Source organism: Lynx rufus, unplaced genomic scaffold (assembly GCF_022079265.1).
Source record: "Lynx rufus isolate CCGP_SWC_20201006 ecotype Redwood Valley unplaced genomic scaffold, mLynRuf1.p SCAF_10, whole genome shotgun sequence".
NCBI classification, from domain to species: domain Eukaryota; kingdom Metazoa; phylum Chordata; class Mammalia; order Carnivora; family Felidae; genus Lynx; species Lynx rufus.
This window is the reverse complement of record NW_025814824.1, coordinates 8,117,753-8,140,310: the sequence shown is the minus strand read 5'-3', so window position 1 is coordinate 8,140,310 and position 22,558 is coordinate 8,117,753. Positions and strand designations below refer to the sequence as shown.

Below are 22,558 nucleotides of genomic sequence, written 5' to 3'. Positions count from 1 at the left end.
ACGCGATCTTTTTGTTTTGTTTTGGGAAAGAAAAAAACAAAAAAGGAAAGAAATGTAACCCTTTCTTTATCATACCTTTTAAAGGCAATCTAGGTACTTTCGATGTGCAGAGACCAGTTAGGACATAGGTCTACAGGCCCATGTATCTGTTCTCCTTTTCTAGAGTCATGATGTGATGCTAGAAAAGTTGATTTTTTTTTTTTTTCTGTAAACAGTACACTTACTTAGATGGCAGTGAATATTTGGGAATAAATATATCAAGCCCTCTTGAAGAAGAAAATTAAGAGTTGTATATAAAATGCAAGTGTTCAGCATGGAAACACTTTCTCTTCCTCCCCCTCCCCCCCCTTTAAAAAAACAGCATAATTAGACATTTGGATATAGAGTATATTTTACCGGTCTAACTCTAAATAAATGATCTGAAAGGCTTTTGTCCCCCATTGTATATCTTACAATGCTCAAAGGGTTAATACAAGGCATTACATCAAAGGGGTTTTCTAATACTAGAACTAAGCACTGAATTAATGCTTCTATTCCAGTTTTTTTTTTTTAAATCACCAAACTTGCAGAAATACTAGGATTCCATTCATTGATTTGTTCTAACCATATACATGGAGGTTGATCTGATCGAGTGACAAGCCCAATTTTCATAGCACTGCATGTCAACCCCTCTCTCCCCCATGTTCTGCTGTGATTCATAGAGATCGTCAGTTCGGATTTCGATTTTTTTGCGAGTGGTTTTCTCACCAAGAATCTGGGGGAGAGAAGGTTATAACGAAGGTCAATTTGCTGTATATAACTACTGCCTCAAATCGTACAGGAAGGCGATTTGCCAAAGTTGTTTACTTTCTACTTGTGTCCACCCAGGGAGGGCCAACATCACCGTGACACTCATTTTTTTTCCCCCCTTTTACACTAATGTCTCAAGCACAGCATCGTTTTAGACATCTCAAATATATCATCTGAAGAATTTTTTTCCAATTTGAAAATGCATCACGTTTAGCACTTCGAGAGAGTGCATTCATGTAAAAAGGTTCATGATTACAGTAATGAAACCGTAGTCATTCCCGGATGACTCTGACAGCGTTATTCCACGAGAAACGTGTTCATTTTTACTCACCCACTACAAATCAAAGGCAGTCAACGTTGCACGCGACTAATTTTAGGTATGCAGTGTTAAAACCATTTTCTCAAATTTGCTTTTGTTTTTTTAAAGTACACCATCTAAAGAGAGGTGCGTGAACCGTCCTATACAGTACAAGAAAAAGCACAAAAAGGAAAGCAGATTTCTGAAAAGGCAGTAAGACTTAAAGTAGTCAGTCCAAACACGGTCTGGATGAGAATCCTGAAAAAGTGACCAGCCATTTGATATCCAAAGAAAAATTTTAAAGTTGGGCCCTGTGTTCCGAGGAGATGGTCCCCCCATTTCACCCCATTGTTCACTGGCTTCATGAAACGCAAATCTTCCCGGTATGGTTCTCAAAGTACGTATGTGAAGGGCAAACCACACCCACGAGACGCAATCCTCTTATACGGAAGTATCTTTTCTAAAACTTAAAAACAGCCAACATGCCTTCCTTACGTTTTCGTCGCTGAAAGTGTAGCACTTGGTCTGTGTAGATAGTTTCCATGACTAGTGGTTTGATTACAACGTCCAGAAATGTCAAGAAGTCCTTAAAGTGGAGACTTGTCACTTGTCAATACATCTACTCTGAGAGTCTTAGTGTCACGGTTACGTAGAAAAGTCACAGTTTCAATGAATGAGAGAAAAGAAAATGAAATGTCAAATCAAAGCAATACTTGGGATCGTTCGACTCTCCTCAGACGTACAAAGGGTGAGGTCTGAGTTTTCTAATATACCTCACAAGGCCAAGTCAAGATTGGCTGAGATGTCTGTGTCTGACTAGGGGTGTGTCCTATCTTACTGTGGACGACAGATCGCCAGAAGTAGCAAAGAATGAAGACGCGCTTTTGTCTGTTGGTCAAAACTATCTGCCCTTGTCACAGATGAATGCTCCCGTGTTCACAAAGGAGCCCAGAACGTGTTTAGCGAGTCAGGCTGAAAAGTGAGAATGGTTCATGCAAACCACGAACACCTAGAAGAAATGTTGAATCCTGGAGGCTCCCCAATCCCTACCTTTCATCCATCGAACTTTGCCCATTATGATCAGATCCCTCTAATGATACAAACATACCCAACGTTAAACAGTGATAATAGATACATTTAAAATCGTCCAAGAAACAAGACGAAAGCAGCAAAAACGTTTGGTCCGATACAGATGGAACACAGTTCTGGGGCTGGTGGGCGGGGGAGAGGAAAGCGAAGAAGCGTCTCAGAAAGGAGAGGTGAAATGAGGGGGGTTCTTTTTCGTCTTGTGGTTCGAACTAATTCCACCTGTAAACGTTCCCCAACGCACGAGGAGCTAGACGTGCGGGGTTTTCGTGGTGAAGGTGTTCTGTGTGTTTGCCTTTTTTGTGCGTGTGATGGTACCAACCCATCACCTCTTTTGGGGAGAAGAATGAGGGGGAGGGCCACTCAAGTGATACTTGGGTGAGGTGATGGTCGAATGCTCGTGAAGACTTTCCAAAGAGATGCGTGAGTTGAGTCATACAAAATTACATCTGAAACGTTTCAAGCTGACTTCAGAAACTCTGTTGATCTTTGTTACGTGAATAGTGTGAGGCAATCGGGCCACCGGAGGGAAAACACACCGCGTGGTACCCGATGAGCCATTTGGTATTTTTCACTTTACAGACTGGCTCATCCCCCTCTTTCCAAGCCCTCTCGCCCACCCCAGGAAAACCGGAAAGACAAACATCTTGAGTTTGAGACAGGCCTCATTAACAATCTGTAAATCATGTGTGCTTTCCCTTTTTTTTTGGGGGGGGGGGGAGGGGGCTTTATGTGTTTATGTATTATTTTTGCTGATCAGCTTTCTAAAAACGATTAAAATGAATGGCTGTGCCTGTTTTTGTTTTTTGTGTGTGTGGCGGTTGTTAATAACTCGAGTGTTTAAAAGAACCTTGGCTTTCACGTAAATTAACATAAGGATGGATGGGGGGTGGGTCCCGTCTAGGACCTCACCTGACTTTGCAGCTGACTCCCGCCCGCGGGCACGTGTGTATGCCGTGGACACACAGACACCAAGAGGCAGACACAAACATTTAGACTGACAAGATGCACTTCGATAAGTCCCTGCTTATTTCGTCAACTTTCTTACATGAGAACTAGATACAAACGGTCTGAAACACATGTGATGGTACGTGACAAGTTGGTAATTAAAAACCAGTCCGCTGTTCCACGCCCTTAAGCAATCTGATGGGTAATCGAGTCATAGTCAGCTCTACGAACAAAAAGTACGTCCGCGGTCACTCCAAGAGGGGAATTGAGTTTTCGTCTTTTTGCTTTGCTTTGTTCGCCCTACATTTCCTTTGAAGAGCGCGTAACCTGTCCTCACTTCGGGAATCGGAAAGGGACAGGCACACCTTGTCAAATGGATTGCGGAGGAATTCACATGAACAAAATAAGCCTTACTAAAACCTTAACTTCAGTTCTGTTTTAAGGCACCATGTAATAGCCGAGGTACGATGATCCCTGATGTACATTCTTCAATGGCACTGGTCCATCCAGCCACCTATCCAAATCCTACAGAAATGGGGATAAAGCAACAGTGTGGTGAGCCAGCTATACTGCCCCTCAGGTTGTGTTTACAATTTAAAATCCACACCCTTTAGAAACCAGGAAATAGATTTGAAGGAAATAACGATATGCAGGTTGCTACATTCCTTGCGTTCTATAAATTTTCTTTTATAATAGCAGCAGAGGGAACTACTATTAGGAAAAAGACCTGGAATAAAAGAAAGTCATCCAAATGGAATGGTTTCCTGTATGTCCAGTTCAGCATAAGTAGCATGTACACTTAAAAACAAAACGAAACAAAACGAAACACAAAAAAAGTCAAGTCATTTTTCTTTTTCAGCTTCAGTATCTAACTATAACAGCCCCGCTCAACAGCAGAATGCGTCTGTGCAGTGGTCCCAAATACAGAATCAGTAGTCTTTAAACAGAGGAATCGGTATGCAAATAACGGTTAAAATGCAATGTTTAACGGAAGCTTGCGTTAATAGGGTTTAATAATTATGTACACAAATTATGTACATATTAGCATAATCTCTTGCAGGTCTGTCATTTACTCTGAACAGATAAATGCACTAGCTCCAGGTTTTTTCTCCGGAGAAAAACAGATGACCTTCCCAACCCTCTAGCGCCATGATAAAAATGCTCTGTATTCTCTCTCCGTACCAAAGAGTTACCGAAATCGTGTCTTGTGGTTCCGTCCAATGAAAAGCACCTTTCAAAAGCAAATTCAATGCATCTGCTGCCAAATGGGCATGCCTCCAGTGTAAATCAAAGGAATTCATTTCTTTTGATATTTCACAGAAGTGCATCTAATTAAAAACTCACACGTGAAATCATACACCAAGACTAACAATCAACAATCAAATATTTTAAGCTACAAAAAAATGTAAATCACTTTTTAATTATAAGAAAACGAACACATTGGCATTAAGTGTGGTAAAAATCCTTCTTGACACCTGAAACTAAAGGGAAAAAAAAGAACAACTTATTATTAAGAGGCAAATGATTTTTTTTTACGTTAAAAAAAACAACAACAACAACAACCAAAAAAACACCTGGCAAAATACATACATCCATTCCATTTCACAACTCCAAAAAGGTAATGTTCAGCACAGATAGAATTTGACAACAGTCGACCTTCAGGCTTATGAAAATTTCACCTTAAGCCCAATATATCAACAGGGGTAACGTTAGCTGGAAAAATACGCTTTAATATTCTTTAGACCGCAGTGTAGGTGTTTCCTGTGGCGCTGCACTGTCTGATAGTCTGACTACTTGTGACGATGTGCTCGCTGTGAATTGGATTCAGGAGACTGGGCTGCACGCCGCTCTCGAGAACGGGCTGCATACAACCCACTTGAAACGCCTGGTTCAGCTCGGTTTTCTCCCTTTTGGCTTGGGGCTCCGAAGAGTCGTCCAGTTCTTCGTCCATTTCACTTTCCACTTCGCTGCCTTCATCTGCACAAACAACACCAAGACCGTTACCGGAAGACAAACCGGGAAACAGCAATCAACACGGGCTTTGGAAATTCCTCCACGGCACGTGAAGAGAGCAACTGGTGGGCGATTCTCAGGGGACGGGGCCCGTGGGTTTGCGGCCAGCGGATTTCATTTGTATCCACGCTCTCTTAGGGCATCCACTGTTCTTTCACACACAGCAGAAGTAACTTACTTTTGGCTGGTTTGTGGTTGGTACCTTTAAGAGTTCTTTCAGGAAGACCTCCAGGATTTCCTGAAGTCTTTGTGCTAAGTAGCTGGCCTCATCTGAGCGACCCTAAAGTCGTCACTTCGGTACACTGTGCTGGCTTTGGGGGAATCTATCCAGCTGAGAAATGCTAACTGAAGAAAGGTCGGAAGGCACAACACTCTCAGTCTCCTCTGAAATCTACACTAGGGGTAAATTTCATCTGGGTGCATGTGAATGTAGGTGAGACCTCTGCTGATTTGCAAAAGAATATAATGACCGGGGCGCCCGGGTGGCTCAGTGGGTTGAATGTCCAACTCTTGATTTTGGCCAAGGTCATGATCACAGTCATGAGATCGAGCCCCTTGTCAGGCATGGAGCCCGCTTGGGATTCTCTATTCTCTCTCTCTCTCTCCCTCTGCCCTTCCCTGGCTCGTGCACATGTGCGCTCTCTCTCTCTCCAAAAAATTAAAATGAAAAAATATATATATATATATATATATATATATATATATATATAAAAGACTGAGATGAGATTTACTGACTAGACAGGACGTAACGCATCGTTAAGAGGTGAACACAGAAGTGCTCTTAGATGAGACCCGGGTTGTCTTGGTTCGTCTACTTTATCCCGCTCTCTTTGTGCCTCTGGGAAATGGATTCGATAATAACAGAATTTGTCAGAACAAGCACCTTCAAAGGGCTAGTGGGCTGCAGGGAAAGGGATGCGTTTGATAGACAGTCGCTTCCTGAAGAGGGTATCATTGAAACACATTTGTACGACACATTTGCGTTTTGGTTTTGTATTTGCTTATATATAAACAAACAAAAAAAATATCTCGAAGGATACTCACACTCAGTTCTTACTGGTCTCTCAGGGTCGTGACCACGAAGATTCACTTTTTATAGTTCCTACATCTCCGTATTATTTGAAATTTTTAGATAGAGCTAGAATTACTTTTATTATCAGGGAAAAAAAAATTGTGGAAAAAGGCCACAAAAACGCTTGGAGATTTCACATTCGAAACCCAGGCCCCGACTCATGCCAGTGTGGCCAGATTCCAAGAAGCACGGGGTCCGGGGATGGATGGGACCACCGGGGCCGCCCCAAGGTGAGGATAAATCACACTGCTTCCCGACTCCCTCTCCACCAACTTTTCTCTGCCTGAGAAATAGTATCGAGATAATAAAAGAGGCAGCACTGAAAGGAAAGAAGTCATTTTGAGCTGGTAGGGGAGAAAAGAGAGTGGAGAAGGCCCTTTCGTCGGCCACGTGGTGCACGGAACTGACGATGGGATAATGGCCTGAACTCCCCTAAGTCTCCGAGGCCATTTCTCTCTAGGCCCACTTGTGGGCGACGGGGTTCCCAGGGAAACGCTACAAGGCGGTCCACGAAAAGCAAGCCCTTTCTCCAATTGTGAGGGCAAATGGAGGCAATTCCGTAGCCATTCTCTACTCTTGTACAGACTCAAAGACATGTCCTAGAAACACCCTCAAGGTTACAGGAGTTTGGTGCACAGAAACTAACGTTAGGGACTACTGAAGTTCAGTGAGGACTTTGTCTCAGTTCAGCGCTTGACAGAGAAGGCTGGCGGCCATTTAGTGGCCAAGGAGGAACACCGTCCACGCTTCTGCACCGGCGACAAAGACGCTCGCGCGTGGGTCACAAGACCTGGCTCGGGGCATCCTCAGGGTTGCCTCAGGTCGGACACAGGTTTCAACTCCCGCCTGGGCGGAGGAGGCCCAGACCCACAAAGACCCTGGGGCAGAACGCTCCAGAGAAGAGTGCTGTCCTTCGCGTACGGATTCCCCGAGCCCCGCCTCTTGCCTCAGTTTCCCCACCAGCTCTGGCTCTGTCCTGGAAGGGCTATTGTTCAGTATCCCCCTGCCTGTGCATTTTGTCCTTGACTCCAGAACTCAGTTCCTGGAAACCTCAGGATACCTTCACTTTTCGTTTTTGTTTTATTGAAGAAAGTGCTGTGCTTATTTAGTAAACATTTTAGAGTTTTTTTTTTTTTTTTTAAACTGAGCTAGTATATTTTTGAGAGAGGGCAAGCGCGTGCACAAGCAGGGGAGGGGTAGAGAGAAGGAGAGGCAGAATCCCAAGCAGGCTCCGCGCCATCAGCACAGAGCCGGATGCGGGGCTCGAACCCACCAACCGTGAGATCACGACCTGAGCCGAGATCAAGAGTCAGCCGCTTAACCAACTGAGCCCCCCAGGCGCCCCTGAGCTGGTATTTTTATTAGGATGGCTTTTGCTTGCATGGGCTCTATCTATCCTGACCTCATTTTCCCTGAGCCCTATTCCTTTTTTCTGTGTGGTCTGGAAGATCCCAAGTTTCTTCAGGAATACATAGCTGAGTTGCAATGTTGTCTCTGTTGAGTAGCAAAGGTGGTTTTAAAATCTAAAGACTACGCATCTGAACCCTCTCCTCTGCCCCACTACTGATCTCGCTTTTTACCGTAAACATCACTGCTGTCTCTGACTTGTTTTTTCCAGTGAAAAGAATGAACTGGTGAGAAGGGGCGGGCTGAGAAATCTTTTCTCCTGCTGAGTGGGCCTGGAATAAAATTTTATCACTTTTCGCCAGGACTCTGGCAACGGTCAGAAATAATTTCTCGCTACCTGTGCTGAACGGCAGGCCAAAGTCAAGACGAGTTTGTGACTGCATTTACATTCAATTCCGGCACTTAATATCCCCGACATAAAGAAGGTATAGAAATGGAGAAAGAAAGACCGCAGATTCCCAAAGACATGGCCGTCATATTCATCTAGGGTTGTGTGTCGTTTCCACACACACCACAGTTTTCTCTGAGAATTTCCCAGTCAAAAAAAGTCCTCGACATTATTTTCACTTCTTACCTTTATCCAGATTTCCAGGAGATACAGCATTTAAATCACCAAACTGCAAAACAATAGTCATGTGGGCAACAGTTATTAACAGGTAGAATAAAATAACCTTCTATCACTCTGAGGCAAAAACGCCACGGTAGGACTTTTTAAAACTGTAAACCAGTGACCATTTTGATCTCTAACTACACGGGTCACCTAATTTTCCAATCAAACTTATCGAATCTGAACAGTTTTCAACTGTATCACAATTTAGCTGTCTGCCTTGGCCTCTTTGCAAAGGATGACAATTTCTCTCTGCCTTCTTTGCTTCGTTTTACTTTTCATTATTATTTCAACTGAGCAGTGAAGAAATAGGGGCCTGGCTGGCTTGCAGACGACGGATGTGGTGGGATAAATTTGGAAATTTGGTGACGGAGGGCAGATCAGCTCCACCCCCATGGGCAGTCCAAAAGTTCCCCGGGGAGGCGACAGGACAGAAACTTGGTCCAGCTGCTTGGCTGAACTCTTTCTTTAAAGCTTTCATTAACAGAAATAAAAAGCACAGTGGGAACCCCAAAGTGTAAAGTGTTCATTTTTTAAAAAAATCTCAGAGACTTCTCTTCTAACTTGATGTTTGATAGCACGGTCCCATCTTTAGAAAGAAAGGATGTGTCTGTTACCAATGCAACAAGAAAGACCTTAAAACAAAATGGCACCATTAATAACCTTCGGCTTAGATTTTATTTTCTGTCTTGGTTCGAAAGCTTAACGAAAGTAATAAAACTGACCTTATTTTGCAAACACACACACACATTTTTCCCCCTTAACCTACACGTGTATTATTCTTCATAGTAGCTATCGTGGGAGCGTTTACACTTATTCCGAGGTGCAAGGCTCTGGAATTCCTTTCACGATCGAGTTCAAGAGTTAGTTTATGCATCGTTCAAGAAAGCCCATCTTGTGATTTTACATCCAATTGTGACTGCAGATAACGCTCCAAATTGTAGTGATTGCCAGAGGTCCTGGGATGATTTCTGACTACTCACTAAAAAGCAAATTCACCTCTGTCACAATTCAGGATATTCAAAATAATATGTCGTGTTACTGTTATTCCTTAGCAGTTCAGAGATAGTTTAAAAAGAGGCATTCCACAGCATGTGGAGCTATGGCAGCATTATTGGCACAAACGTGTAGCCTTCCTAGGTGACTGCTTTGAAGGGGACAAGGGCCTCCTGGATCCATAACTCCAAGAATCTGTCTTTGGGAAAAGCGTCCCATTACTTTATGGTTACATCCCGTTGGGCAACAGATATAGAATGATCAACACCGAACTGTGGTTTGGGAGTTGTTCCTGATCACGTGGTAGTCTAAATAAAAATCACAGTTTAGATTATGTAAAATGTCTTGAATTAAAGAATCTAAGCAACAAAAACAAAATCAATGGGCCTCTTCATCTATTTTTGGTGTTATTTAAATATTTTAGAACTAAAAACAGAATGCCCAAAGCTGAAGGATCCTTTATAAGTTATTTCTAACTGATGCAACACAGTAAGGTTTATACATCTTTTAAATGAATGCTTAATGACACTTAAGATCCAATTCTGGAAATATGTTGCAGAGAGGAGTCTTAAACATACCTCTATAACCTCTAAAATGTGAATATTCCTCGGGGCACATGCAACAATAGCCAAATTGTGGAAAGAGCCCAAATGTCCATCAACTGATAAGTGGATAAAGAAGATGTGGTTTATATACACAATGGAATACTACCTGGCAACGAGAAAGAATGAAATCTGGCCATTTGTAGCAACGTGGATGGAACTGGAGGGTATTACGCTAAGTGAAATAAACCAGGCAGAAAAAGACAGGTATCATATGTTTCCACTCATATGTGGAACTTGAGAAACTTAACAGAAGACCATGGGGGAACGGAAGGGGGGAAAACAGTTTCAAACAGAGAAGGCGGCAAACCGTAAGAAACTCTTAAATTTTTTTTTATGTTTATTTATTTTTGAGAGAGAGACAGAGCACAAGTGGGGGAGGGACAGAGAGAGAGAGGGAGACACAGAATGTGAAGCAGGCTCCAGGCTCCGAGCTGTCAGTCCAGAGCCTGATGTGGGGCTCGAACCCGCGAGCCACGAGATGGTGACCCGGGCTTAAGTCGGACACCCAACCGACTGAGCCATCCAGGCACCCCAAGAAACTCTTAAATACAGAGGATAAACTGAGGGCAGGAGAAGAGGGGAAAATGAGTGATGGGCACTGAGGAGGGCACTTGGTAGGGTGAGCCCTGGGTGTTGTATGTACGCGATGAATCATGGGAATTTACTCCCGAAGCCCAGAGCGCACAGCGTGCTCTGTATGTTAGCTAACTTGACAATAAACTATATTTAAAAATAAATAAGTAAACAAACGAATGAAATGTGAATATTCCATTTGTTTTCAAAAAAATCTCAAAAGGCTGCCTGACACTAAATTATTATTGCCATTAGTAATTAATAGTCTCACACAAAGTGGCTGACACCAAACTCTGGCCGCATCTGGAATTTTTCTTCCAAGGAAAATTGCTTTTAAGTTGCTGTTGAGCTGGAAGCACAGCAACTTCCTTCATGTAAAGGTTTCCCTCGGAAAGTTTCTGCTTAACCCGAGTGAATGCATTCGGTTATTCAGGATGCTAAAAATCACCACGGCAACCAGTATTTCCACGACTGCTGTGGTCCTTCGTAAATAAACACGTGCCAACTAAATACTCTGGGCTTGTGCCCCTGCGGGGTGCTGAACACGGTACAAGTAATCTCAGGGACACCGTTGGCGTCTCTCGTGTCTCTGGGATCAGTAACAAAGTTGCACATGATGGCAAACGGAGAGAGTGGGTTCAAAATAAAAATCTTGTGAGGAGAGGTAGGATTTTGGTACCCGATACAGAAGGGGAAGCTTTTTAACATGCATTTCCCATGTGAGGAAAGAATTCACATGCGATTAAGGAAAAAAACCACGAGACAGGCCGCGATTTCCGGAATCGGTGCATTCACGCGTTAGTCAACGAACATTTACTGGAAGCTTCCTACGTGCTAAGCACTGTGCCAGCCAGTTCCAGTCTATCCCCTCTTTCTGGAGGTGAGGGTCAGAAGTTGTTTATATCAGGAAGGGCAGGTGGTTTAGTCAACGAAAGGAAGCAGCCTAGGACAGCTGAGATGGTTTTAGAAGCATGGGCATCTCAGAAAGGGAAGTCAGCGGTGGGGGGTTGGGGGTGGGCCGCAGGGTCAGGGCGGCTGGATGGCAGAACATGAACGATGATGGCAGAGAAGACTGGGAGTCGGCATAAGGAAGACAGCGTCACAGATGGGGGACAGATGACAGGCGCCGAGACTAGACCGGCACAAACCAGAAACAAAAGAGAAGGAAGACTCGGAAGGATCTGGATGAACAAAATGGAGGTTCGCCAGAAAAGTACGGAGGTTACCGTCAAGGTTTAGCTCCAGCAATTGGGAAAATGACGGAGCTTGCCAAGTTCCCTTGCTGCACAGGGCACTGGAGGGGCCACTGCCTGGCAAGGTGACATCTCAGAGCTTATAAAGTACTTTCACGGCTCCGTGTATGATAGGCTTTCTTTCAAATATCATGACCTCCATATCACTTCCTCAAGATGGTTTCCTCAGAGAGGCTTTTCCTGACAGGTCTATCTGAGCGTCTCTTTCCCTGTCGGGTTGAATCGCTTCCTCCCAAGCATCTACAACACCCAACACTTACATTTCTTCCTCTTCTAACATCTGACTTCCCAACCCGAGTGCCGGGGCCGTGAGGGCAGGGGCCTTGTTGTTTGTCCTCTGCGTAAATGGGTCCCAGGATCTACCTCGGCACCTGATAGATATCAAAGGTGGACTACATACCAAACGAATGAATTTGCTTCTTCAGTGCAGCCTCAGAGAAAACCGACGAATTTGGCACGGTAGAGAGCTTAGGTTGAATCTTACCGCTATTAAAAACAAGGAACTGATTTGTAGAACGTTTGTAGGAAACGTGGTGGTGGGGGGTAGGAGACCACGTATTCTGACCCTCACTTTAGGAATGTGAGACATAGTGGGAGAGGGTAAAGGGGGAGGAGGGGGAGAAAAAGGGGGAGAGAGAGAGAGAAAAAAAGAGAGTGTGCACGATCCATACATGGAGGAAGGAAAATAAATTAAGGGGTTTAAAATGAGCTCTGGGGTTAGAAAGCATCTGGCCTTTGATGTACACAGGAAAAAAATCCTGCCAGCAGAGTGAGAAATAGGGAAGGAGAAACCGAATAGAACACACAGGACGGATATCTGGTGTTTCAGGAAGAAAAGCCTCCTATCCCAGAAACCACCTCCTCCGGGTCCTGACAAGGGTCCTAATGACGCACGCCCTCCTGGACAAGAGCCGACTGACCACTGTGGTGGGAGGGCGAGACCACAACTTCATGAGGAGGCTGGTAATGGCTGGGAAGCATAAGTGGGCGACACACAGGCAGGACCCTTGAGGGAGGGCCCGGGTGCGACCCTGACTTGCGGCCCATCGGCTGAAGAGTGGTTCAGCACGGGACCAGCGGGTCTGCCGCCTGTCCTGGGTCACGGGCACCATGACCGGAACCGGGCACAGCTCGGGAGACGCAGCCCACACGGGCCCCGAAGAGCCCACTACCCGTTAGATCCAGCAGCTGGCGACTTTCCAGAGGGAGGGGGGTAAGGCGTGTGTGCTAACACTTGGAAACTGAAGCAAGGCGGCGGAGGTCGGGGTGCAGACGGCCAACGGGCAGGAGCCCAGGTGGGGCCACAAAGCAGAGACTGGGGACAGGAGTCAGGGACAGAAGGAAAGCTTTGAGATGAGGACTTCACCCGTGGGAACACGTTCCCTGCTGGAAGAGTTTCCCCCCCATCCTGGGGAGAGAGGATTAGGGAGTCATCATAACCACATCCTCTTGGGCAGGCAGGTAAGCATCCCCTCTAGAAACCTCGTCTTCCTAGAAAATCCGTCGGTATGTCCAGACTTACAGGTAGACAGACACAATCACACACAAACATGTTCTATTCGCTCATTGAGATATCAGCCGTCCACGTCTATATCAGCTGTCCACGTCTAAAACCACCCTGTTGACTAAGCTACTACGCCCAAAAGAGCCTAACTGATTTTCTGGTGGCATCGGATTATGAAAATATAGGATCTAGAACAACGGGTGGCAAACTTTTTTTTCAGTGGAAGGTCAGACAGGAAGTACCTCAGGCTTTGTGGCTCTGTCGCAACTACTCAACCCTGCCACCCTAGGGCAAACACAGCCACAGACAATAGGTACGTGAAAGGGTGCGACTGTGTTCCGGTAAAACGCTAGTTACCAAAATGGACGATGGGCTGAGCCCTGGCTGGAAGAAGAGCCCGTAAACCTCTTAAGGTCCCCAGTTTACAAACAGTGAAGGGAATGCAAGGTTTTATCTTTAAGGAAGGTGTGAAGACGTTGGTCACAGGAAGGATATGGAACCAGAAAGAGCTGGCACGGCTCAGGCACATGGGCATCAACAGGTCACAAGGAAAGAAAGTGAGGTCGACTCTTCAGGATGGAAGTCTGTCAAAGGACTAATTTTCCTCTTTTTTCTCTGGAGGCTAGCACGGAGAGATAGAGATGGACCAAGGTTGGTGTTTAATTGTGGGAATTAGTGGGGGAAAAGGGAATATGTCTGGGACATGAGAAAATATTACAGGGAAGGTTGCAAGGCAAGAGATGTGGGCAAAGGTGACACGTGTTAGTAGTTCAGATGGGGTGGGGGGAGTCTCCCTAATGGGAAGCTTGTCCCAATTTGGACAGTAGGTGAAGGTGTGAGGAGATAGTCCGACAACGTCACGTTCTCCACTGGTGAAAGCCAATGGAGACTAGGTCCCGGTGAGGACGATTTCCAGGGTGCAGTCATCAACGGAGAAATGACGTACATATGTTGAGGAGAGGAGGAAGTAAGAATAAATAATACACCGAAGGAAGAGCCTAGAACCCCTAAGTCATGACTGATTTCACTCAGAATATAGCTTTCTACGGTAGTAATTTCCTATGGCTGCTGTCACAAAATGCCACAAACTCAGTGGCTAAAACAACACAGGTTTATTATTTTCTAACGCGGGAGGTCAGAATGCCAAAATGGGTCTCCCTGAGCTGAAATCAAGCTGTTGGCTGCATTGTATTTATTTCTGCAGATTCTAAGGGAGAGGTGTTTTAGGGTTTTTTTCCCTCTTTTCCGGCTTCCTGAGGCTGCTTACAACCCGTGGCATGTGGTATGCCCCCCTTCCATTCTGAGAGCCAGCCACAGTTTATTTCTTTGGGGGGGGAGGGGAGGGGCAGAGAGAGGAGGAGAGAGAATCCCAAGCAGGCTCTGTGCTGTCAGCACGGAGACCGACAGGGCTCGAACTCACGAACGGTGAGATCATGACCTGAGCCGAAGTCACAAGTCGGACACTTAACCGACCGAACCGCCCAGGCACCCCCGCCTGCCTTCCACTTTTAAGGGCCCTTTGTGATCACACTGGGCCCACCCAGATAATCCATGATAATCTCATTTTAACCTCAATTAATTAGTAACCTTAACTGCGTCTGTGACCTGACCCGTTCACAGGTCCCAGGGATTGGGATGCAGACATCTTTGGGCGCCCCTGATATTGCCTGCCATTCGTATCTAAGATATTTTGTAAAACCTGCCACATCTGCCTGAAAAGAAACCATTTACCTTTACTTCCCCCCCCCCCCCCATTATTAGGGGAAACACAGCCTCCGGGTCAAGCCGTTCAGAACACACTGATATTTTTCCTCGGTTCTGTCTTCTGTGGTCTTCACTGGGGGTGAGGTGGGATAGTACGTGGCTACGAATTCGTCTTCTATGACAGATTTGTCACGGGGGGGGGGGGCGCACGTGCTTCAGTTTTCATTGACAGACTTTGAATTTTATATACAGCTTCCTATCCGCCTGAAAGTTTTTACGGCACGCTGGCTGAAATCATACGTGCGTGCAAAAAGTTTACCAGGACCCCAGAGAGCCCCCGTGTATCGGCACAACCTGATGGTTCTGCAGGGATCTATGCCGTATAGACCGGCAGCCAGATGCCAACGTGCTGGAAGGTGCTTAGCTGCTGAAGGAAGTGACCACAGGGAGCATATGCAGCAGAACCCGCAGTGAACTTTACCACGTGACCCTGGGCATGCCTGCTGACCTGGGGGCCAAGGTCATTAGCAGCTGATACGCCAAAGAGTTGGAAGTTTTCACTAGAAAAGACAGCTCATATGAGGGCCTCAGCTACTCACAGGGTCAGTCGCTACACAGATTCACAAAATCTATTCAGATAAAGTGATGCTTCGATCTCATCCCGCTCCCCAGTTCTGCCACAGCGGTAACCTTTGATACACGCGTGTAGGGAAGAAATTACGCACGCGTGTGTGTAACTGTGCATTTTTCCAGTTTCTGCCAATGAACTGCTTGCTCTAGGAAAGAAGATCTTTAAGCTGTCATAGGCACTAAGAATAGAGAACTGTAAAATTCTCTGAAGTGGTTTCTATCTCCTAGTTGGAATACGATGTCTCTTTGGAACTTACTTTTACCCTTTAACTTGAATAAATTACACAGAGATAGTAACTGTATATATAACACTTTCTCCCCATTTCACAAGACCTTTCATTCATTCCTACTAGTTCAAATTTGATACAACTCTAGCTATGATTGTCTAATTATGATTATACGTCTTCCCTAATATTGCCATTTTTTTTTTCTAAATGACTTATTTCTACATTCTATTTGGTTGGCTCTGTTTTCCAAAGCATTGAATTACTTTGCCTCTGATTACCACTTTGGCTCCGACCCAAAGAATGCTGTTGGAGTCTTCATAATTCCACGAATCATTTGTCTCAACATTCAAATTTGTCTACAGGCTATTTTTCCCCTTGCAACATAATTTTATTAAAGCCTCCACATGCCTTTATATGATCTGTTTCATGAATTTCAGCTTCTAAGCTCATCTTTATATGGTCGAAACCATGAAGGTCTAATGGTGTACATGATCAGCATAGAATCAATACTGAAAAATCTGCCCTGGAGTCGAAGACAATCAAAATACAGTCTCTCTGAGTAATACACATAGCTTCAGATCTACGTATGTATGCACGTATGTATGTATGTATGTATCTATCAATGACCTATCTATCTATCTAACCTTGTGGAAAGGAAATGGAACTAGAAAAAAATTAGGTACCTAATATGTGCCAATCTGCCCCCCGACCATCCACTCCATCCATCTACCTACCCCTACTTACCTGTGCCTAACTGCATACCCATCTAATTTTATCCTCACAACAGGCTTGGGAAGAAATTCCTCATGCTTATTTTGTTGATGAGAAAACTAAGACTAAAGCAAAGGATATACCTTGCCCAGGTTGCAAAGGCATTAAATGGAAAACAGGCAGCAGCATGGTAGAGAAGAACAACATGGGGTCTAGAGCCAGCCTGACCTGGCTTTGAGTCACAAGTCTACCACTATCAGCTATGGGATTCCAGACATGTTACTCTTTGATCCTTAGATTTCCTTTTTGTGAAACAGACAGGGTCTACTGTCTTCAAACTCAACTTTCCAATACTAGTGACAAAGTCTCAGAATTCCATGCAACCGTAAGGCTATAAAAATGGTGACTTCAAATAAAATGGCTGTAGCTGAGTGGGACCACAAGATGTGTTGCCTGAGAAGGGAAGTGTCCTTAGACCTTGACTTGAGAGTCTGACACTATGAACTCCATCAAAGGCTGCAGTTGAAGATGGCTTATGTGCTGACCAAGGCTTTAATGATTCAAGCAAATACCATGAGAAGGGTGTCCTAAACATGGATGGGATGTGTGTGTGTGTGTGTGTGTGTGTGTGTGTGTGTTTTATGTTTAGTAGAATGGGGATGATCACATCATGAGAAATTGCTGATGAACTCAGATGAATATCAGCATGTAAATCCTGGCCCAACCAGTTGACTCTCTCTCTCTCTCTCTCTCTCTGGTCTTCTGAGAAGTCAACAAAGGAATTGAGAGCTTTAAAGCTTTCCTTCCCTATAGAAGCAACAAGATAGTTCACAGGCAGGTTTGGAACTTCCCGACCCAACTCTAATCTTTCAACATTCCACACTTAACTCGAACTTCGTGAAGTTCTTAACTGTACAAGTTGAGTTTTTACAACTTCATCACGTTGTTAACTTTACAGCTCCAATGGAGCTGGGCAACCTCGTATTTCAGTTCTGCCGCCTGAAGTTCATAGAACTTATCACAAAAGGATTAGCTAGTGGCAACTATTCTGGACGTTATGGGTGGTGGCGAGAGAGGTCTTGGAATTTTAATCTTATGATTAAGATTTTGGGATTTGGGGATTTTTGGGGGATTTGGGAGCATTATTATTTTCTTGAAATGTCTTCCAAATGAGAACCAAATCAATCAGAGCATTCGGTACAGGGTTTCACAATGGAAGAAAATAGTCGCTGATTTTACAGTGATTTCCAATTTCATAAAATGTGCAAGGAATGCTTATGCTACATTTGGTAAAATCCCATGTTCCTCTGGTGACTTTTCTTTCTGTGAGTGTCTTTTCCAATGTATTTCCAAATGGTGTTGTCAATGGCCGAGATTTCTGCCAGTTTGCTTCAAACCGAAGCCAAAGGGGCCCTACGATTGCTGTTGGTCCTTCTCCTTCGGACTAGCCAGGTATACTGGCAACATGTGCTGTGGGTCGCCCTGTACGCAGGTAGCATATTTTCATCCCGGGTCTAACCGTTCAGTCATTTTTTGCTCCCCTCCACCCCCTGGGAACCCAGTGACACATGTACCTTTACCCTGTTTCCAAATCTCTAAGAAGCATTCGTGAAGTAAGAATAGAAGCCTTAGTTCCTCTTGAAGAAACAACAGGAACTGTTTTCAACAACAGGAACACTGAACGATAAGGATCGTTAGGCCAAACCAAGAAGGGCCTCTGTCCTGAGACCCATGTTATAAAGAGCCCCGCCTTGGCTTTCCTGTGGCTGTGGCCCTCTCTACGGTGTAGGGAAATCATTGGGCCAAGTAGAGGTGTCCTCTTGGTGGCTATCTGTCCCTCCCACCGCTCAGACCGTACTTGCGTTATCTAAGACCTTGGAACTCCCTACGTAAAGGCCTTGAGTTCCCTTCGTGCAGATTTCTTCTCCAAGTGCACTCCTCAGAAGAAAAAAGGGAGAGCCAACGAGGGGCAGAGGTTTGCCAAGGCTGGACACAACCTGGACATTGGCGTGAGTTGTTCAGAGGTATTCACGGCATGGGATCGGGGGTGATGCCTAAGAGAAGTGGTCTGGGGCTGGACGCTGGGTCAGGGGCTGGCTGGGTCTAGGTCATTACCTTCTGGCACGGATCCACGGGGAGCCTGAGAATCTTACATTTAAACATAGCCTTCCAAGTTGTTATCAAGGCATATTTACCAACCCAGCTGGACGGAATAGATTTTACTTAGAGTTCGACTCATAACTTTTGAAATGTTAAGACATAGGGTACCTTAGGCTCCGCAAATGTTAGGGGCTGAGCTGAGAAGCATATGCTTTATGGAAATAAAACCATGGGTTCCAAAGAAAGAACCTAACTTAAGACAGGCTTCATGTGAGGCTACCTTCATCGTCTAAGAGGAAACCTTGGCATCAGTTTGTTACCTGAGGGGAGATATTTCTTAATTTTAATTCTACCACCCCTCTTTTGCAGAAATTATTTTAATTTTTTTCTTTGATGTTTATTTTTGAGAGAGAGAGAATGAGAGAGACAGAAGGAGGGAGAGAGGGAGGGAGGGGGAGGGGGAAGGGCAGAGAGAGGCAGACACAGAAAAGGAAGCAGGCTCCAGGTTCTCAGCTGTCAGCACAGAGCCCGATATGGGGCTCGAACTCACAAATCGCAAGACCATGACCCGAGCCAAAGTCGGACGCTTAAGTGACTAAGCTACCCAGATGCCCACTTTTGCAGAAATTATTAACCGGACAGACAGTGGAGGCTGGCTGGGGCATGCAAACACGTCCTCTTTGTGCCAAGTAGCCTGAGTCAGGTTTGAAGTGCTTCTAGTATCAAAACATCTGGCCTACACACTTGGAGAAAATCGTATTTACGAAAGTGTATTTTATACAGTGATGGTGAAAAGTCGAAAACGACTCCTGTGGATTGAGGCACTTGTGATCTCAAACGAGAGCCGTTTCTTTATCGAAGGACCAGTAAGCACCCTCGTCGCCTGTTTGTGAGCAAAACTACCAGAAAGACAATGGCAAGGCCAGAGCCACCTGGACAGGGCAGGGGATAACAGAGTGTCGCGGTGGCCAGCAGAGGGAGCTGTCATGCCTAATCTGTGCCGCAGGATCTCCCACGCCTTGCTGGCTCTGCGGTCGGTCGGTTGGGGATCCCAGGCTCACTCTTTCCTAAGCAAAATAGCCCAGGGGTGGACTTTGCTGAAGAGAACAGGGTGCCGAGATTTCTTTCCTGATGTGTCCAATGACCATTTTAGTTCTTGAAGTACGTGAAGAATTCTTGAACTATTTTATCTTCTTTTCCCACTTCTGAACGCTTTAGGGGAACTAATCTCTAGTTGAAAGCACTTATGAATGCCCGGCTTGGTACAGAGGGTCTCTGAAATGTTGACAGACACATCTTAGGGAGAAGGAGCACTTCTTGGTCTAGAAGTTTTTTTCTCCTGATAAAAGAATCCAGTAGGTAAATCATGAAATCGAGTGAGAAGTTCTACACATTGGCAACCTGTCTTTCCATCATTCTTTTGTACTTCCTTTTTTTTTTTTTTTAATGTTTATTTATCTCGAGAGAGAGAGAGAGTGAGGGCAGGGGACGGGCCGAGAGAGCAGTGGGGAGGGAATCCCAAGCACTTTCCGGGCTCTATCTCACAAACCATGAGATCATGACTTGAGCCTAAACCAAGAGTCAGATGCTCAACTGACTGCACCGCCCAAGAGCCCCTATACCTCCTTTCTTGAATGTCTTTTGACCACCTATTGGAAGACTGTGTTTCGACCACAGTTCTAGGCAAAAGTCTATTCTTTGAAGAGCCTAAGAGATGGGGTTACAGCCCAGAGCAAGCAGGAAGGAAATCAAGTCCAGGTTGCTAATGAGCAGGAGTCCCAAAGGAAAGGGCTGTGGCCCTGGGCGGCTGAGTCAACAGGTGCTTTTCGCACACTCAGAGAAAGAACGGAACAGAACGACAAACCAGGAAAGAGGAGAAAGAATGGGAGAGCTTCTACAAAGACAATTCTTAGGAAGGTGTAGAAGAAAGGCCTCCCGTGCCTCTGCTCCGGGAGGTCACTTTGATGATTTACTGTCAAGCTGTCAGAATCGTGCTCACGTAAAGGAGCACATTTACAGCTAAAAGCAAACTCCAAATTCCAAAATGATGATTCTGACTTAGGTCCGGTCTGTGGGTGGGCGCAGAGGAGCTGAAGGGTGTAATTTATCGTTGGTGCTGCTTCCCAGCAGACTAAGCTTTCCAGTTACAATTTGCTTAGGCTAATATTCCAGTGAGTTTGCATATTCTAGACGTCTACGAACAAACAGTAGGGAGGGAAAGGGCGGTGGGACCATCAGGGTGCATCCTGGAATGCAGAGAAGAAACCCTGGGACAAAAGAATGAAAGCTTCCACACTAGGCATCTGGTGCGTGTGTGACGGTGAATGTGTGCGTCTTTGGGGGAGCTGAACAGTACACACGGAAGTAAGTTTGAATCGGTCTGCAAAAAAATTGTACGGTGAGATACCAAAACGTGAACGGAACGGAGCCCACGTGTGGCGACTTGGAAGGATACGGTCCTGCTTTCTGCCGCATGCTGGCTCTGCTTTGGGGAAACCTTCAACCTGTTTTCCCATCTTTTGCAAGGTTCTGGAGAATATTAAATAAGAATGTGAAACATTTCGCAGAGTGATTATCACGAGGCAGTTCCTATATTAATTAATTAGAAAAAATTAGTACATACGAATAAACTTTATTATGAAGAATAAGTGATATCACTTTCGACAAGTATTCATTACATTTTTTAAGCTCCTGCCGTTCCAAGATAGCTTTTTGCTGCAAATGATTGTAACTTGTGGTGCAATTCATTCATTTTAAAATATTCTAGAGCACATCTATTATTCCACAGGTACGTTTTCAGTGTATTCCCTAGTTGCACTGGAGTAAAGTCACTGAAATTTATCTTTCATTAGATTGATTTTGCCTTAAGAATCCGTGCTTATTTATCATGATTATCCTTCTACCAAATGGAACTTTTTCACCCAACTTTTATCCTAAAAGCTTGCCTGTGGAATTATTATTGCTCTTCTCCAATTTTTAGGTTTTGAAGATTTTTTTCTCGTCTACTTTGAGTACATCAACTTTGATAAATTCACATTTTTCTTTGGATGGTATATTCTTAAGGGATCTTCCATTTTTTTCCCTAAAAATATTACTAAAGTATCATCTTTTTTTATGTTGACATTCATATCTGAATAAGTGAAGCATCTTTTGGTTTCTACTTTTTATTTCAAAAAATTGGTTATATGGGCGGCTTAGATGTAATATTAAGTAAGTATAATGAGATTACGACAAAGAGAATTGAAATATGTTTAATAAATTAAAGGTAACAATATTTACCACAGAAAATCATTTTATGAAGCAAACAAAATTTATAGATTCAGAGAATGTATTAATGGACTATGCCTATTTTGAGGAAAAAAAGCACACATACCATAAACTCCCAAATAGATTCCAAAGAGTCATAAAATTCAAATAAAAGGATAGTTTTCCGCTCAGAGCTGCGCAGAAAGCCCTGAGTTTAAAAAATTTTTTATTTAACAGGTGTGCAAACAGCTGCAACTTGCTTATTCTGTTTTATTCCTGCTCCTAAAATTGCACCACTCCCAGAGAGTCTATGGGTATATTTATAATATTAAAGTTCAAAAAGGTATATAATTTTAGCAGTAAATAAGTTCTGTTTCCTTTTTACCACCCAGGCAAAAAATATAATCCTGAAGCTCTGAAATTGCACATGCTTTAAATAACTTACTAGTCAGCATTACTGTGGCAGCTGACTGACATTTCGAAGAAAACGTGTTGGGCTGTGATGCTCTATCTGTTTCCTCTGGGGGCGCCACTGCATGGTGGTCTGCACGTCAACCGAAATGGTAGTGTTAACGGGGATGCAAAAAACAGTAGTTTTGTACACCCGTATCCCGTGCTTGTGTGTACAACGGGTATCGGTCTCTCCTGCCTGCTCAAAGCATGTAAACAATTGTTAATCCTCAAATGTACCTGTTGAATTCTCATTAACGAAGATACATTAACTGTCCCTGAGTTGCTTTCAAGGACAACCTCTCCCCCTTGCTTCTGGATCTAGCTGGCTGTCCGCCA

At 44.5% G+C, this 22,558-nt stretch overlaps 1 protein-coding gene across 3 annotated transcripts in view; it reads right to left on the bottom strand.

The window, feature by feature from the left end:
- Positions 1 to 4,507: 4,507 nt before the first annotated feature.
- RFX3 (regulatory factor X3) overlaps positions 4,508 to 22,558 on the bottom strand; it is a 286,974-nt gene continuing 268,923 nt past the window's right edge. For all 3 annotated transcript variants that reach the window (XM_047101481.1, XM_047101464.1, XM_047101474.1), the window contains 2 exons: positions 8,188 to 8,230; positions 4,508 to 5,098 (listed from right to left, as the gene is read on the bottom strand). In XM_047101481.1, coding sequence (XP_046957437.1) covers positions 4,860 to 5,098; positions 8,188 to 8,230 — 282 coding nt within the window. In that variant the 3' untranslated portion in view covers positions 4,508 to 4,859. The remainder of the gene's footprint in view (positions 5,099 to 8,187; positions 8,231 to 22,558) is intronic.